We start from the raw sequence: 17,886 nt of genomic DNA, 5'->3' as shown, positions 1-17,886 counted from the left end.
CGGGGGTTGGGATTCGGAGGGGGTTGGGGCGGGAGGGTTAGGTTGGGTTGCTATCAGCATATTTCAGTCATCAACAATTATATCATCTGAGAAATGGACATTGTAACAGTGTAGGTCTCATTTCGTAGGATATGTACAGCGAGCGGTGAACATAGTGAGCTCAGAAAGCATAAGAACAAATATATACATTTGATTATTTACAATCCGGGGAAGTGGGATGTGGTGGAGAAGGGGGGGGGGGGGCAGATCGATCCATATAAACATATATGGATCGAGAGTAGTATCAGTACATGACCGGTTCTAGAGTGATTAGATCGATGTTTTTATTTTGTCAACATATGTTTTTTGATCATTAGTGTTCATGTTTACAAACTCAGGGAATAAGTCCCAGGACACAGGAGAGTTTTGACGGAAAAAACTCCCAAATAATTTAAAAGAGTAAGAGACCTATACGGTAGTGTTTGCTTGTTTAGTTATTATATAGTATTGATTTTGTTTTGCTCAAACATTTGGAATTAGTCTAAATATTGTGTTACTATTGTTACACTGTCAATAGCAGACACCCTAAATAAATGTAAAGAATTACAGTTAATAAATGTAATCGGTATTGTACAATCTCATTCATGCATTATGTGTATCTGCCGCATAAAACCCTGATTGGAACATCCCTAATTTGAATACATTAAATTGTGAGATGATGTATGTCGAATGTGTAACTTGATACATTTTACATTTAGTAAAAGTTAGTAAAAACTGATAGGAAAGCAAGAAGACTAAAATGTAAAGTTGTTGATAATGTGTGCAGTATGTAAAGCAGGGGTGTCAAACTCATTTTAGCTTCGGGGCCACATGGAGGAAAATCTATTCCCAAGTGGGCCCTACTGGTAAAATCATGGCACAATAACTTAAAAATAAAGACAACTTCAGATTGTTTTAAATTTTCAAAAATAGAACAAGCATGTTGCAGTTAATAGTATTCTATCTTCATTTGTACTTATTTATACTTTCTGAATAAATGATGTGATAATGCTCATCATAATAAAAGGTGGAATTGAGTCTGGCAGAATTTTAACATGCTCCCATTGGTGTTAAAATGAAATTAATGTCAAAATCTAGTTACAGAATGATAAGGTAATTTACTAATTTCCCTCAACTAATGTACATACATCATGTGGTTTATTCTATACATATGTAGCAACATTTTTGACAAAATTTTTACAAAAATGTCATCAATCACACATGAAATTAGAGTACAACACGAAATGTACAGTTCATTAAAAGCATTTATTGGGATATAAATGTCAAAGATTACATTACTATCATCATAAGTATAACAATCCACATTTTGTATACTATCGAAGTGTTGACACACAGCTTGGCCCCCTCTCCCTCTGCGCCAGGAGATACAAATAATGGCTTTTGCAACATCTAGTGGACACATTTAGAAAAGCAGTTTGTTTTCATTCAAAATTTTCTGCTCTTTTGTTATACTTGGCAAACTTGTTTGCGGGCCTTATCGTTTGACACCCCTGAAGTAGAGCAATAAGTGCTTGTAAGTGCTATAATCCAGTCCCCTCTTTGCTTTTGTGGACAGAATAGTACACACTACCATGCTGCAATTGATGGCGCTGGGCAAAAACTGATGGAGAAGATGGAAACACTCTCATTGGCTGATATAGACTTGGTTCAGAGGGCAGATGAGCATGCTGAAGAGCTGGAACGACAAGCCACCACACTGGAAGAGTAAGAGAAGTGTATTGTGTACTGTATGTTATCTGTTTAGTAAAGTCTTCTTTAATGTGCTCGTGACACACAACTAATCCCACAGTTTCCCGCTAAACGGTTCAGTTCTTTTGTCGGTTTGAATGACAAATTCAGATGGAGAAATAAATTAAACTCCAGCGGAAAAGACATTGCAGCAACGAATGTACTTCTTGTCAGCATTTCTACAAAACCCAAAACTAGTGAAATTGCCACGTTGTGTAAATCGTAAATAAAAACAGAATACAATGATTTGTAAATCCTTTTCAATTGATATTCAATTGAATAGACTACAAAGACAAGATATTTAATGTTCAAACTGAGAATTATTTTTTTTTTGCAAAAAATCATTAACCTAGAATTTAATGGCAGTAACACATTGCAAACAAGTTTGCACAGGGGCATTTTTTTACCACTGTGTTACATGGCCTTTCCTTTCAACAACACTCAGTAAACTTTTTGGAACTGAGGAGACCAATTTTTGAAGCTTTTCAGGTGGAATTCTTTCCCATTGCGTGATGTACAGCTTAAATTGTTCAACAGTCCGGGGTCTCCGTTGTGGTATTTTAGGCTTCATAATGCGCCACACATTTTCAATGGGAGACAGGTCTGGACTACAGGCAGGCCAGTCTAGTACCCACTCTCTTTTACTATGAAGCCACGCTGTTGTAACACGTGGCTTGGCATTGTCTTGCTGAAATAAGCAGGGGCGTCCATGATAACGTTACTTGGATTGCAACACATGTTGCTCCAAAACCTGTATGTACCTTTCAGCATTAATGGTGCCTTCACAGATGTGTAAGTTACCCATGCTTTGGGTACTAATAAACCCTCATACATGCGCCGGTTGGTTATTTTCCTCTTTGTTCCGGAAGACATGACATCCACAGTTTCCAAAAGCAATTTGAAATGTGGACTTGTCAGACCACAGATCACTTTTTTCACTTTGCATCAGTCCGTCTTAGATGAGCGAAGCCGGCTGCGTTTCTGGGTGTTGTTGATAAATGGCTTTCGCTTTGCATAGCAGAGTTTTAACTTGCACTTAAAGTTGTAGCGACAAACTGTAGTTACTGACAGTGGTTTTCTGAAGTGTTCTTGAGCCCATGTTGTGATATCCTTTACACACTGATGTCTGTTTTTGATGCAGTACCGCCTGAGGGATCGAAGGTCACGGCCTTGCCACTTACGTGTGGTGATTTCTCCAGATTCTCTTAACCTTTTGATGATATTACGGACCGTAGATGGTGAAATCCCTAAATTCCTTGCAATAGTTGGTTGAGAAATATTGTTCTTAAAATTTGCTCATGCATTTGTTTACAAAGTGGTGACCCTCGCCCCATCCTTGTTTGTGAATGACCCAATCATGGCACCCACCTGTTCCCAATTAGTCTGTTCACCTGTGGTATGTTCCAAATAAGTGTTTGATGAGCATTCCTCAACTTTCTTAGTCTTTTTTGCCACTTGTGCCAGCTTTTTTGTAACATGTTGCAGGCATCAAATTCCAAATGAGCTAATATTTGCAAAAAATAACAAAGTTAACCAGTTTAAACATTAAGTATCTTGCCTTTGCAGACTATTCAATTGAATATAAGTTGAAAAGATTTGCAAGTCATTGTATTCTGTTTTTATTTACGATTTACACAACGTGCCAACTTCACTGGTTTTGGGTTTTGTAGAACATTTGGCATTTTCCTGAACTCAATAGATTGCAGTGTGCCATATGATGTGTATAGCAATAAAAATGTATGATAAATATTCCGTAAAGTAACAACAATAAATATTGAATGTAAAAAATATTGCATACATTTTTTTTTTAAATAAATCAAATAAAGTTTCCTTCATCCACAATTTATCAACCATCACAACATTTATTAATTGTGCCATAACAACTTGATGGCCCGATTCTGCACTTAAGTAGGACTTTACACACAATAGTCAATACTGAAAGGTAGTAGTCTTATGACTACTACAAACGCATTCTTCTCAAACGAGTTTATCAAGGATTTTCATCAGGTCAGCTGCACGATGTCTCAAAGTTTATGTATTATTCACACATTTGCACAGAGAAACTTAAAAACGTTTTTATGCTACGCCTCTGGCTAAGCAGGTGTGTGTGTGTGTGTGATGTGAAACGGAGTTAGGATGCATGCCTCTTCATAATATGGTAATGAGTGCGGTAGAAGCAGCAAATACACATAGCTCACTTACAGTCTGTAAATGTCATGATGATGGCGTCAAAAATAAAAGGTGCCATCTTTACTAATAATGCTCTATGCATGCAGAGAATGTGTGCCGAAATCAGATACTTCGCGCTTCATTCAACCAAACTGTAGTAATGCGCCACTTCACATTCTCAGTAACGGCAACCGCGTTGCAAAGATGGCAACAGTAATTAATTAGATTACTCGTTATTGGGGAAAAAATACAGCCGTTATAATCTAACGCCTTTTTTACCAACAGTGCTCTTAACGAAGTTTAATTTCTATAGTACTGTCTGTATACAGATAAAACAATGACGACGTCTGTCGAGACAAGGCATCAACAATCTTTCTATTGAGCAAAACTGATTACGGTCGGCCGTAACCACACCAAAACAAAATCAGCAATAAAATTACTATCTAGAACTGGGGTGTCAAACTTGTTTTCATTGCGGGCCACATCGCAGTTATGGCTGTCCGCAAAGGGCCACTTGTAACAGTGAATAATATATACATTTTAAATTGCTTCATTACACAATTATTTGGTTTTAGGAGCAGAGGAGCATGTTCGGCAACGCACAATCACGGCGTACTTACAAACAGACACAGTGTGTTGACAGAAAAGGGAGAATGGACGCATTTTGGCTTAAAAACTAACGATAAAGTTGAAGTTATAACACTGAAATGTCCTTAAGAAGAGGTGCTTTAAGACATGGCTAGCTAGTTAGCGGCTAACGTCCAGCCGCAGTAGGCAGTGTTTCAGCTACTTCTAAATCACTAATCCTCGCCTCCATGGCGATGAATAAAGTGAGTTTCTTACAAGTATCATCCCTGCAGGACGAGGAATAGCTAAACATGCTTCACTACACTTCACACCGGCGTGACAATGTAAACAAACGCCATGGGTGGATCTACACCTGACATCCACTGTAATGATACCAAGTACAGGAACGTATCAAGTCGATAGTACTATGATTACATGGATATTTTTAGCATCACAAAATCTTTTTTCATTTAAAAAAATATATATTATGTTTATAAACTCAGGAAATATGTCCCTGTACACATGAGGACTTTGAATATGACCAATGTATGATCCTATAACTGTGGCATCGAATCAATACCTAAATTTGTAGTATCATCCAAAACTAATGTAAAGCATCCAAACAACAGAAGAATAAGTGATTATTACATTTTAACAGAAGTGTAGATAGAACATGTAGTAAATGAACAAGTAGATTAATAATTAATTTTCTACCACTTGTCCTTAATAATTTTGACAAAATATTAGAATAAGAAATGACACAATATGTTACTGCATATTTCAGCAGACAAATTAGGAGCCTTGATTTGCTTACTTACTACTAAAAGAAAAGTTGTCTCGTATGTTCACTATTTTATTTAAGGACACAATTGCAATAAAAAACATATGTTTAATGTACCGTAAGACTTTTTTGTTAAAATAATGCCATTTTTTGTGGTCCTCTTTATTTAGAAAAGTATCGAAAAGTTTCAAAATACATTTTGGTTACGATACCGGTACCAAAATATTGGTATCGGAAAAACCCTAGCAGGTTTAAATAAAAGTAATATTTGTGCCCCCTAAATTACACTGATAAATTATCAGAATATTCTAATTTTGAATCTGTGTCAGGATTCAGTACAGAGTCCGCTTTTGACCACCTCTAAGCTACAACCTTAATCAAGGTTGCATCCATTTATACATGATATGAAAATGATGGTCAATGGGCATGATATTTACTTTGGACATTTTATGAATGAGTCACTTTGGACAGCCAAACTGGTGTTCCAGCAGTCTTCCAACTCACAGCAAGTTCCTGATTTCCTCTTGAAAATCCCAACCAATTTCCTTTCATCCGAGGGTGACGGTATCGGTCTTTGACAAAGTGGCGACTCGTCCAAAACGTTGGACTTATGTACAATTTCAGAATCTGCAGTTGTTTAGAAATGGCACTTAATGACTTTCCCAACTTGTGTAAATCTATAATTCCGCCTCTGACTGTCACACATGTCTTTGGACGTTTTCATTGTCCTGAGTATTGGTATTTAAGAGATCATAATCATAACATGAAAACAACTGTTCTCTCTTCTGCTCCAGGGATCTGAGAGAGAGTGATGCCAATGGCTTTGTACAGAGGGCCATCAGTGCTGCCAACGTCTACACTAACATTGTGAAGTACATCAATGACGCTAATATTACATCACTTACCACTTTGAACTTGTCCCACACAGCAGATGATGTAAGTTCACAGAATACAGAGCACACCTTATGTGTATTTTTGTAAACATTCTCCTGCTTTGACCTCTTGTGTTGCATGCCTCAGTCCACCAAGGAGATCAACATGCAGCTTAAGGGTCTGGTGGTAAACAGCGACAATGTGTTCAAGGAGTCAGTTTCATTGCATTCTGAAGAAATAGGTTTGCCACATTCAAACATTGCTTGTAACAACAGTGTGGTGAAAGATGTCCCTTCACTTTTTTTGCATTTTGATCCCAGAGGTAACAGCCGAGGTGGCTGACAAGTTGAAGTTCCTTGAGGAAACGAAACAGACCTTGAATAAGAACACCAAAAAACTGGAAGAAATAGTGCTGGACATTAATGAGTTTCAGACAGGTAAGCGGAGAGCATTTCAAGACAATACATTGCTGGCTTGTGTATGTACAGTACAGGCCAAAAGTTTGGACACACCTTCTCATTCAATGCGTTTTCTTTATTTTCATGACTATTTAAAATGTTGATTGTCACTGAAGGCATCAAAACTGTGATTGAACACATGTAACGCAAAAAAGGTGAAATAACTGAACATATTTCTTCAAAATAGCCACCCTTTGCTCTGATTACTGCTTTGCACACTCTTGGCATTCTCTCGATGAGCTTCAAGGGGTAGTCACCTGAAATGGTTTTCATTTCACAGGTGTGCCTTATCAGGGTTGATTAGTGGAATTTCTTGCTTCATCAATGGGGTTGGGACCATCAGTTGTGTTGTGAATGAGAAGGTGTGTCCAAACTTTTGGCCTGTACTATATGTACAATCATAAAAATAAAAATAAAATACAGCAGCCTGTGCGAAAGTTGCAGGCCACCACTGATGTAAGTGTTGCAACCAGCAATCATTTTTGACACAGTAAAACAGTAAATATAGAGACAGACACAATTAGTGGGATTACACTCAAAATAATAGAACGATTTTCACCTCAGATCAGACGAGGTGACCCGCTGAATTTAAGCATATCAGTAAGCAAAGGAAAAGAAACTAACAAGCGAAATGGAAGAAGGAAGAAATTAAATGTTGGTGAGGTCATACCTTTAACATGTAATGGTGGTTCTTTGGTCAAAATGTTGCATAGATTATGTTTTACAGATCATCTTCAAGTCGCTTTCTGACAGTCACTTTAGGATGCGCCGTTTTGTGGGCGGTCTTATTTACGTGGCTCACCTTCGGCAGTGTCTACTCCCCGTCACTTTATGAGAGTCAAAAAACTAAATAAAACATCACTTACTGTGTAAAGTCTGCTGTCATAAGGATGACGACTAATGGGATGCTCATAGATTCCCATTTAGATGAAGAATGACTCATATTCCTCACAAAGAAAAGGGGTGGGGAGGCGGCGGGAACCAAGTATCTTTTTTCATGTCCTCCTTGCCAGTTTTGGGTCTAAGTCAAGGTGTACCAACTTGTCGGAATACCTACTCAGACTTCTTCTGTGCAGGTGAGATGCATGATTTATGACTTACAATAAACTTACAGGGAGCAAGGAAGCAAGAAAACAGCAGACCACTCCGTGATGTAAACATAGGGACACACGCTTGTGATCACGGCGCCGCTATAAATAGTTTGTCTGTGTTAGCGCTTTTAATAACAATATTACTAATACTGCGTTAATATTCAAATCACGAAATGTGAATGAAGTATTTTGGGCACTTTTTGAATGGTTATTTATTGGATTTTATGGGCGGAATAGTGGAACTCCCATTGGCTCCATTGTAAGCACACCTTTATTTATGTTTATTTAATATTTAGAATGCTTTTTTTTTTTTTAATCAATCCGTCGTCATGTCTCTCATAATGATTGTGAACGGTAGGCAAAGTTACAAAAAAAGAGTAGTTCCTCTTTAAAGGAATTGTCCAACCCCCTGAATAACAATAGTTCATCTGTTTGTCATCCAAATAAGAAATACCCTGCTAACTAACAATCTTCAGCTGTTTAATTTAGTTAACAATTTACCACTGGTGGAGTTCTTGGGAACAGCTACATACTGCATATATAATTATTTTTTCCCCCAAGTATTTTAAACATCTGGCAGTTGTTTTGCATTACTGCATGCTAAAAGTGTAAAAAATTCCAAAACTATATTTAATTTTACAGGTCTTTATTGAATAAGACCCACTTAGAATGGAATTTGCGTGCGTGTGCGTGTGTCCTTCCTGAGACATCAACAAGGAAAAGTACCTTCCATATGAGGACCGGTGAACAAGTTAGGACCGAAAGCATGGTCCCAATACGGAAGACCATTGCATCTAATAGAGAATGTCTAATTTGTACACCTGGTGGTGAAATCTATCAAAATTAGGGTGGGCCCAAAAAGGAGGGATTTTTCAAAATGACTGTGTCTGTTTTAAAAGTGCTCCCCCCCTGGTCAACATATGAAATAACAAGTGTGTGTAAAAATGTGAAGTGCTCCCCCTCTGGCCAACATATGTAGTAACAAGTGTGTGTAAAAATTTGAAGTGCTCCCCCTCTGGCCAACATATGTAATAACAAGTGTGTGTAAAAAATTGAAATGCGCCCCCTTTGGCCAAAATTAGTTTAAAAAAAATATACATATGTAATAGAGACATAATGTAATAACTTGAAGTAAATAATGAAGATTAAAAACCAATTACTAAAAAATAAATAACTAAAAGCTTACCCTTTTTATATTTGCATATTATGTATATATTATTAATGTTGTAAATACAAATCTTTATATATCTAGAAAGGGTGGTCCTAAAGAGGTAGGCATTTTTCGGAGGTCTCAAGAAGGTAACACATAGAAGTGTGTGTGTGTGTGTGTGTGTGTGTGTGTGTGTGTGTGTGTGTGCGCGCACATGCTTCTCACTTACTCTATAAATGACTCCTCTTCTGTAATCCTTTTTAGACAGAACCCCTCAGCGACTGGAGTATACACTCAAAGTGGCCGAGGAAACTTACAACCACTCAGCAGAAGTGCTTAAGACCATAACCCCTATCAGTAACAAAGTGGAGGAATGGGCCAGTAATCTGAGCAACAATAAATACTCTACCACTGCATATGAGCAAGCCATCGTCTCTGCAAGGGAATCAGGTGAAGTATCTTTACTACTGTACTGTGAAATGCATAATACTTCTTGAAGTACAACCCCAATACCAGTGAAGTTGGCCCGTTGTGTAAATCGTAAATAAAAACAGAATACAATGATTTTCAAATCCTTTTCAACCTATATTCAATTTAATAGACTGCAAAGACAAGATACTTAATGTTCAAACTGAAAAACTTTGTTATTTTTTGCAAATATTAGCTCATTTGGAATTTGATGCCTGCAACATGTTTAAAAAAAGCTGGCACAAGTGACAAAAAAGACTGAGAAAGTTGAGGAATGCTCATCAAACACTTATTTGGGACATCCCACAGGTGAACAGGCTAATTGGGAACAGGTGGGTGCCATGATTGGGTATAAAAGCAGTTTCCATGAAATGCTCAATCACTCACAAACAAGAATGGGGCGAGGGTCACCACTTTGTGAACAAATACGTGAGCAAATTGTCAAACAGTTAAGAACAACATTTCTCAACGAGCTATTCCAAGGAATTTAAGGATTTCACCATCTACGGTCCGTAATATCAAAAGATTCAGAGAATCTAGAGAAATCACTGCACGTAAGCGATTATCAGAGGTGTGGACTCGAGTCACATGACTTGGACTCGAGTCAGACTCGAGTCATGCATTTGATGACTTTAGACTCGACTTGACAAAATGTAAAGAGACTTGCAACTCGACTTAGACTTTAACATCAATGACTTGTGACTTCACTTGGACTTGAGGCTTTTGACTTGACATGACTTGCTACTTTCCCCAAAACCTAAAGCTTAAAAAGTTATTTGGGAGCGCTCCGTATCTTTCATTTTGTACGTGTCTGTCTATCAGCGTGTGTGCTGCGTGTCAGCGTGTGTGCTCTCAGTACAACAACCAATCAAATTAGATCTACATTGTTTTCATCACACAGCATTCAGCCAATCAAATTGCAGGACAACCAATGAACAAGAGTTGTCAAACAACGTGCCAGTGAGAAAGATTTATGCCTAGGTTGGTTTCGCTCGGGTATAAAAACTACGACTTGGTCAACAAAAAACGAATTGCCGTATGCAAATCACGCAGTTCGAATATTACAGACGGAGACGCAACAACTTCAACAAGATGCACAAAGAAGGGTAAGTTTTGAATGTAAGATAACGTTTATTGGCTAAGTAACATGACTTTTATTTGCTGTGTAGTTAAATCAGTGAGGCTGTAAACTCACTGCTAACGTCATAACCATAGACATCTTATAAGTAGACGCAGCATCGAGCGCTACTGCTTACTGGCGCAGACGAGACGCGGGGCCGCCATCTTGGAGTGGTGATCCGCTCCACTCAGTGCAATTCATTTGGCAGGAGCAATGAACTGTCAGCGCATTTAATTCATTTTACCTCACTGAATACCACTCATTTTCACGCGCTTTTTTGTCATACGTGTAGCTATGATAAAGGACACATGTTTTATTATTCATAGTTTGCTTAACAGTAATATACTATTCTTATATGCTATAAGTGACCAGACGTCCGAGATCAAAACTGGGAATATAATCCCAGAGAAGGGGGAAAAAAACGGTCAGCTATTTTTAAGTTGAAGAAACAATATGATTAGGTTATATATACATGCGTATATCCTACATAAACAATGTATGAATACATTAAATATCTATATATCTTATAGACCGTATCTCTGTTGCTGCAGCAGCAGAGAGTTTATTCTGTCTTGACACTTTGTATTGATATTTTGTATTACATTCTTCCCTTAAATGATCATGTTTACAGTGATTGTTATATATGTATTTTTTTATGTATGTCGCTTTGGATAAAAGCGTCTGCCAAATACTTAAACATATATAAACACCTGTAAGTCTTTATATCAGCTAAAACCACCAATCTGTTTCACTGGATTCAGAAAAGAACCAAATGCTGTCTTACCCAACAATGTTAGTATTTGAATATTGTTACTTGAAGACTTATTCCTGGTTACAATTATACTGTTAAGAAAGTATTGTCTTATATTTTGCCTAAAATGAGAATGCATCATAATCAGTGGCGGCTGGTGAATTTTGTTTTAGGTGGGGCTGAAAGTTTGTAAACCAAACCCCTGTAGGGGCGTCATCCTCCCCCAGAAGATTTCTTTGTGATTTTCACATACAAATATTGAAGATCTTTGCTCCTTCTCAACTCTGTGGTAATATTCTTTTCATAAAATACAACCAATAGTACATTAAAGGCCTACTGAAACCCACTACTACCGACCGCGCAGTCTGATAGTTTATATATCAATGATGAAATCTTAACATTATAACACATGCCAATACGGCCGGGTTAACTTATAAAGTGACATTTTAAATTTGCCGCTAAACTTCCGGTTCGAAACGCCTCTGAGGATGACGTATGCGCGTGACGTAGCCCGGCGAACACGGGTATGCCTTCCACATTGAAGCCAATACGAAAAAGCTCTGTTTTCATTTCATAATTCCACAGTATTCTGGACATCTGTGTTCGTGAATCTGTTTCAATCATGTTCATTGCATTATGAAGAAGGAAGCTGAGCAAGCAAAGAAGAAAGTTGTCGGTGCGAAATGGACGTATTTTTCGAACGTAGTCAGCCACAACAGTACACAGCCGGCGCTTCTTTGTTTACATTCCCGAAAGATGCAGTCAAGATGGAAGAACTCGGATAACAGAGACTCTAACCAGGAGGACATTTGACTTGGATACACAGACGCCTGTAGAGAACTGGGACAACACAGACTCTTACCAGGATTACTTTGATTTGGATGACAAAGACGCAGACGTGCTACTGTGAGTATGCAGCTTTGGCTTTTTTTTGCGTATGTACGTAACTTTTTTAAAATATATAAGCTTTATGAACCTTGGGTTAGGTGAACGGTCTTTTGGGCTGAGTGATTGTGTGTGTTGATCATGTGTTTGAATTGTATTGGCGTGTTCTATGGAGCTAGGAGCTAGCAGAGGAGCTAGCATAACACGTACCGTACCTACGTGCGCGTCACGTACGTAACTTTTTAAAAATATATAAGCTTTATGAACCTTGGGTTAGGTGAACGGTCTTTTGGGCTGAGTGATTGTGTGTGTTGATCAGGTGTTTGAATTGTATTGGCGTGTTCTATGGAGCTAGGAGCTAGCAGAGGAGCTAGGAGCTAGCATAACAAACACGCAGGTGTTATTATGCAGGATTAATTTGTGGCATATTAAATATAAGCCTGGTTGTGTTGTGGCTAATAGAGTAAATATATGTCTTGTGTTTATTTACTGTTGTAGTCATTCCCAGCTGAATATCAGGTACCGTGAGTATGCAGCCTTGGCTGCTAAACATTCAATAACTTGACCGTTTGTGCGCGTCACGTACGTAACTTTTAAAAAATATATAAGCTTTATGAACCTTGGGTTAGGTAAACGGTCTTTTGGGCTGAGTGATTGTGTGTGTTGATCAGGTGTTTGAATTGTATTGGCGTGTTCTATGGAGCTAGGAGCTAGCAGAGGAGCTAGGAGCTAGCATAACAAACACGCAGGTGTTTTTATGCAGGATTAATTTGTGGCATATTAAATATAAGCCTGGTTGTGTTGTGGCTAATAGAGTATATATATGTCTTGTGTTTATTTACTGTTGTAGTCATTCCCAGCTGAATATCAGGTCACCCCCGGCTCTCACAGCATCTTCCCTATCTGAATAGCTTCAACTCCCCACTAGTCCTTCACTTGCACTTTACTCATCCACAAATCTTTCATCCTCGCTCAAATTAATGGGGAAATTGTCGCTTTCTCGGTCCGAATCTCTCTCACTTCATGCGGCCATCATTGTAAACAATAGGGAACTTTGCGTATATGTTCAACTGACTACGTCACGCTACTTCCGGTAGGTGCAAGCCTTTTTTTTATCAGATACCAAAAGTTGCAATCTTTATCGTCGTTGTTCTATACTAAATCCTTTCAGCAAAAGTATCAAGTATGACACATATAATAGATCTGCTATCCCCGTTTAAATTAAAAAAATTCATTTCAGTAGGCCTTTAATGTTAAATCTTACTTGTGAAAAGTAATCCCCCGATTCCTTTTTTCAACAGTCCGCTCATTTGAGCAGGAAAACGCTGAACACCATCTTTGTTTTCTACCTGTCAACTGTCAGTTTAGGCTGCTCGCCGGCTCATCATCACCACTTCAAGATGCAAATTGCTCGCGTCACAGCAACCAATGCTGCGTCTACTTATAAGATGTCTATGGTTATAACATCATTTCAAACACAGCAATATGTTGCGTCCACTGCAGTTCGCTACCTTATTCATACTTTTTGTCAAGTGATTTTTTTAAGCAGGGTTGCATGAAGTACCTACAATTAACGTTACGTTACTCAATGTATCACACACAGTAACATAACGTTAAGACGGCGGTCAGCAGCACCGCGTATTTTAGCCACCTACAAAAAGACAAACATAGTCAAATAAAGGTCAGTTAAAATGTATACTATATTAAGAATATGTGTACATATTGCATAGGGCCCTGACATCTAAAAAGTACAACTCTGTTCATTGTTATGTTCATGTATTTGTTATGTTTTTCATGTGTACACACACATCAACACACATACAGTATGAGATGAGATCAATGAGATAAGGTAAGAACAGAATAGAAACTGCTGTGGAACTAGTTACAATGCAATATGCCATGGAAATACAATGTTAACACTTTTGTACAAATAAGTACAGTTGCACTTGTTTTTGCAAATGTGTTTATTCTGTAAAGGAATGAGTTAAATGTTTAAAATTGTTTAAACTATTAAAATGACTGGTTAATAGTGCTATTATGAATTGCAATGTCAGTACTATTTTTTTTCCTGCTATTTCAAATGCACTTGTTTTAATAAACAAATACAGCGGTTTAAAAGCATACACAATCTGTGTAAAAATATTAGTCTGCGGTTAAAAGGACTTGAAAGGACTCGAAACTCAAAATGCAGGACTTGTGACTTGACTTGAGACTTTCCAGTCTTGACTTTGGACTTGACTCGGGACTTGCCTGTCTTGACTCGGGACTTGACTCGAGACTTGAGGGCAAAGACTTGAGACTTACTTGTGACTTGCAAAGCAATGACTTGGTCCCACCTCTGGCGATTATATTACGGACCTTTGATCCCTCAGACCGTACTGCATCAAAAACCGACATCAGTGTGTAAAGTATATCACCACATGGGCTCAGGATCACTTCAGAAAACCACTGTCAGTAACTACAGTTGGTCGCTACATCTGTAAGTGAAAGTTAAAACTCTACAATGCAAAGCGAAAGCCATTATCAACAACACCCAGAAACACCGCCGGCTTCACTGGACCTGAGCTCATCTAAGATGGACTGATGCAAAGTGCAAAAGTGTTCTGTGGTCTGAGGAGTCCACATTTCACATTGTTTTTGGAAACTGTGGACATTGTGTTCTCCAAAACAGAGGAAAAGAACCGGACTGTTATAGGCGCAAAGTTCAAAAGCCAGCATCTGTGATGGTATGGGGGTGTATTAGTACCCAAGGCTTGGGTAACTTACACATTTGTGAAGGCGCCATTAATGCTGAAAGGTACATACAGGTTTTGGAGCAACATATGTTGCCATCCAAGCAACGTTATCATGGACGCCCCTGCTTATTTCAGCAAGACAATGCCAAGCCACGTGTTACAACAGCGTGGCTTCATAGTAAAAGTGTGCGGGTACTAGACTGGCCTGCTTGTGGTCCAGACCTGTCTCCCATTGAAAATGTGTGGCGCATTATGAAGCGTAAAATACCACAACGGAGACCCCGGACTGTTGAACAACTTAAGCTGAATATCGAGCAAGAATGGGAAAGAATTCCACCTGAAAAGCTTCAAAAATGTTCTCTTTGTTCCCAAACCTTTACTGAGTGTTTTTAAAAGGAAAGGCCATGTAACACAGTGGTAAAAATGCCCCTGTGCCAACTTTTTTGCAATGTGTTGCTGCCATTAAATTCTTCTTTTTTTTTTTTTTTTTGCCATTAAATTCTAAGTTAATGATTATTTGCAAAAAAAATTAGTTTCTCAGTTCGAACATTAAATATTTTGTCTTTGCAGTCTATTCAATTGAATATAAGTTGAAAAGGATTTGCAAATCATTGTATTCTGTTTTTATTTACCATTTACACAATGTGCCAACTTCACTGGTTTTGGGTTTTGTACTTAGATAATTGGACACACCATATCTTCAGTCACGCAGCTATCAAACTCCAGACCTAATAATGGCCGTGAAACTGCTGAAGTCCTAGAATGTATTACACTGTATGTGTACAACAATTCATACCCATCTTTTCCCCCCATGCCATTACATTAAATATTTAGTAGTGAGTGACTAATTTCTGTTAAATGTTCTTCTGCGCAGTGGAGAACCTAAATGTTCTTGTTCCTGAGCTGTTGGAAAAGCTGAAGGTTGTTGAGGACAAGAAGCCTGTGAACAACATAACGGCAAACGTCATGAGAGTCAGAGAGCTGATAGCGCAGGCCAAGAGTGTGGCAAAGAAGGTGAGTCCACATTAAACCAGTGGGCGACATCATTTCTCAAATATCAAATCACACATGTACTTTCAGACAGTTTTGCCCTCGAGGTGCGAATTGAAGATGTAGTCCAAGTCAAAAGATTTCAACAAAATAGCAAAACACAATAGAGTGGTACCTCTGGATATGAGTTTAATTGCTTCTGTGACACAGGCCATACCTTTTAAAAACAGCATTACTTATTTTAAATGAATTTAAATTAACTTAATCCGTCCTTGGTTGCCACAAAACCCCAGTTTTAACTTGTAACATGCCTTTGAAAAAGAAAAACTAACTTTTAGTTAAGAAAGAGTTTAGTACAACCAATTATCATAGTTTTATTAAGTAATGTAATAATATGTACAGCATTTACTTTTGAAGGCAGACTTCTATAGAATCTTTTTCAAGCTGCTTTTCTGTCAAACACACCATCCGCAGCTTCTTCATTTTATTATTAATAAATGAATGCCTTTTAGATGCTATTTTAATGTCTTTATATCGACTGATCCTGTTTCGGTATGGTGCAGACTAAGCAGTGCAACGCTCCAACTGCTTCACCACAACATACTCGATTATATTTCTTGAATGATTTCTTTCTTTAATTCAATGAATATCATCTACTTCTTCTCAGCACTGTCCTGTACACTCACGTTCTTTGTTCCCAAAGTTGGAAAAACAAAGTTATGTATTGCCAGCTACAAGCTCTTGCTATTGTTATATATATAAGCTATTGTTAGCAAATATGATCGGATGTTTTGTTTGGATCGTACGGGGTTCACTGTGGCATTCATGTAGTTCATGTAGTATTCATGTAGTGGCATTATGCATGTTCAGGCATTTAACATTTTCTTGCAATTATCTTCATTAGTAAATACGAAATAAAATGCCTAATCATGCCTCAACAATAGCATACCAGTATAAAGGATTTCTTTTCCACTTTAGGTTCAAGTGTCAATGAAATTTAATGGTCAGTCATCAGTGGAGGTTCATCCGGACACCAATCTGGAAGACCTGAAGACAATGACGTCTATCAGCTTTTACATGAGAGTGGACCCAGACAAGGATCCAATAGAGGACCGCTTTATTCTATATCTGGGCGACAGAAAGGTAAGGCTGTTACTAAATATTGTGCGGTGCAAATGAGTGCACAAATTAATGAGATGCTTGTTATTACCATATTTTTTGGACCATAAAGCGCACTGGATTAAAAGGCGCACTGCCCATGAGCGGGTCTATTCAGGTCTTTTTTCATACAAAAGGCGCACCGGATTATAAGGCGCATTAAAGGGGTCATATTATGATTTTTTTTCTAAATTTAAAACACTTCCTTGTGGTCTACATAACATGTAATGGTGGTTCTTTGGTCAAAATGTTGCATAGATGATGTTTTACACATCATCTTCAAGCCACTTTCCGACAGTCGCTTCAGGATGCGCCATTTTGTGGGCGATCTTACCTACGTGGCTCACCTTTGACAGCATCTTTCCCCGTTATCTTTGTTGTAGCGGTGTAGCGTGCAAGGACGGGTGTGGAAGAAGTGTCAAAAGATGGAGCTAACTGTTTTAATGACATTCAGACTTTACTTTAATCAATAACGGAGCAGCATCTCCTCATCCGTGGCTCACTAGTGCAACATCAAGGCCAGAAATGTGTTCCATGAAAAATCGTCCAACCGGAACTCTCTAATAACTAAAGTTCCTTGGGTGAATTATGTAAACCCACTACAGTTTTAGCGCTTTGATTGTTGGTCTACTGACGGATATAAGTAAGAACTTTACACTACTTTATATTAGAAATGGCAACAGCAAAAGATGAATGCCACATAAGAAGGTAGAGAAAAAGAAGAAGCTTATGACTACGACGTCGGCACGGACTACAGAAGGTAAGAAAAGTTGGTTTTCAATAATATTGCGAAACAAAACGCAAGATAATATGCCTGCTAATAGGGGCCATTTTGCGGTCCTTATTCACACACCATAAAAATACTTGTATGTTTAATGCGGCTTCATAGCTTACCGAAGTCGTACTAAACACATTTTGACAGA

At 38.1% G+C, this 17,886-nt stretch overlaps 1 protein-coding gene across 1 annotated transcript in view; it reads left to right on the top strand.

Moving 5' to 3' along the window:
• Positions 1–17,886, top strand: part of lama4 (laminin, alpha 4) — an 88,828-nt gene that overhangs the window by 42,244 nt on the left and 28,698 nt on the right. The window contains exons 15-21 of the mRNA XM_062044442.1: positions 1,595–1,743; positions 6,079–6,220; positions 6,305–6,398; positions 6,478–6,594; positions 9,121–9,306; positions 15,690–15,829; positions 16,784–16,948. Coding sequence (XP_061900426.1) covers positions 1,595–1,743; positions 6,079–6,220; positions 6,305–6,398; positions 6,478–6,594; positions 9,121–9,306; positions 15,690–15,829; positions 16,784–16,948 — 993 coding nt within the window. The remainder of the gene's footprint in view (positions 1–1,594; positions 1,744–6,078; positions 6,221–6,304; positions 6,399–6,477; positions 6,595–9,120; positions 9,307–15,689; positions 15,830–16,783; positions 16,949–17,886) is intronic.

The sequence above is a fragment of the Entelurus aequoreus genome, linkage group LG04 (assembly GCF_033978785.1).
Source record: "Entelurus aequoreus isolate RoL-2023_Sb linkage group LG04, RoL_Eaeq_v1.1, whole genome shotgun sequence".
Taxonomy (NCBI): domain Eukaryota; kingdom Metazoa; phylum Chordata; class Actinopteri; order Syngnathiformes; family Syngnathidae; genus Entelurus; species Entelurus aequoreus.
The sequence above is the reverse complement of the archived record's forward strand: the minus strand, read 5'-3'. Positions and strand labels throughout refer to the sequence as shown.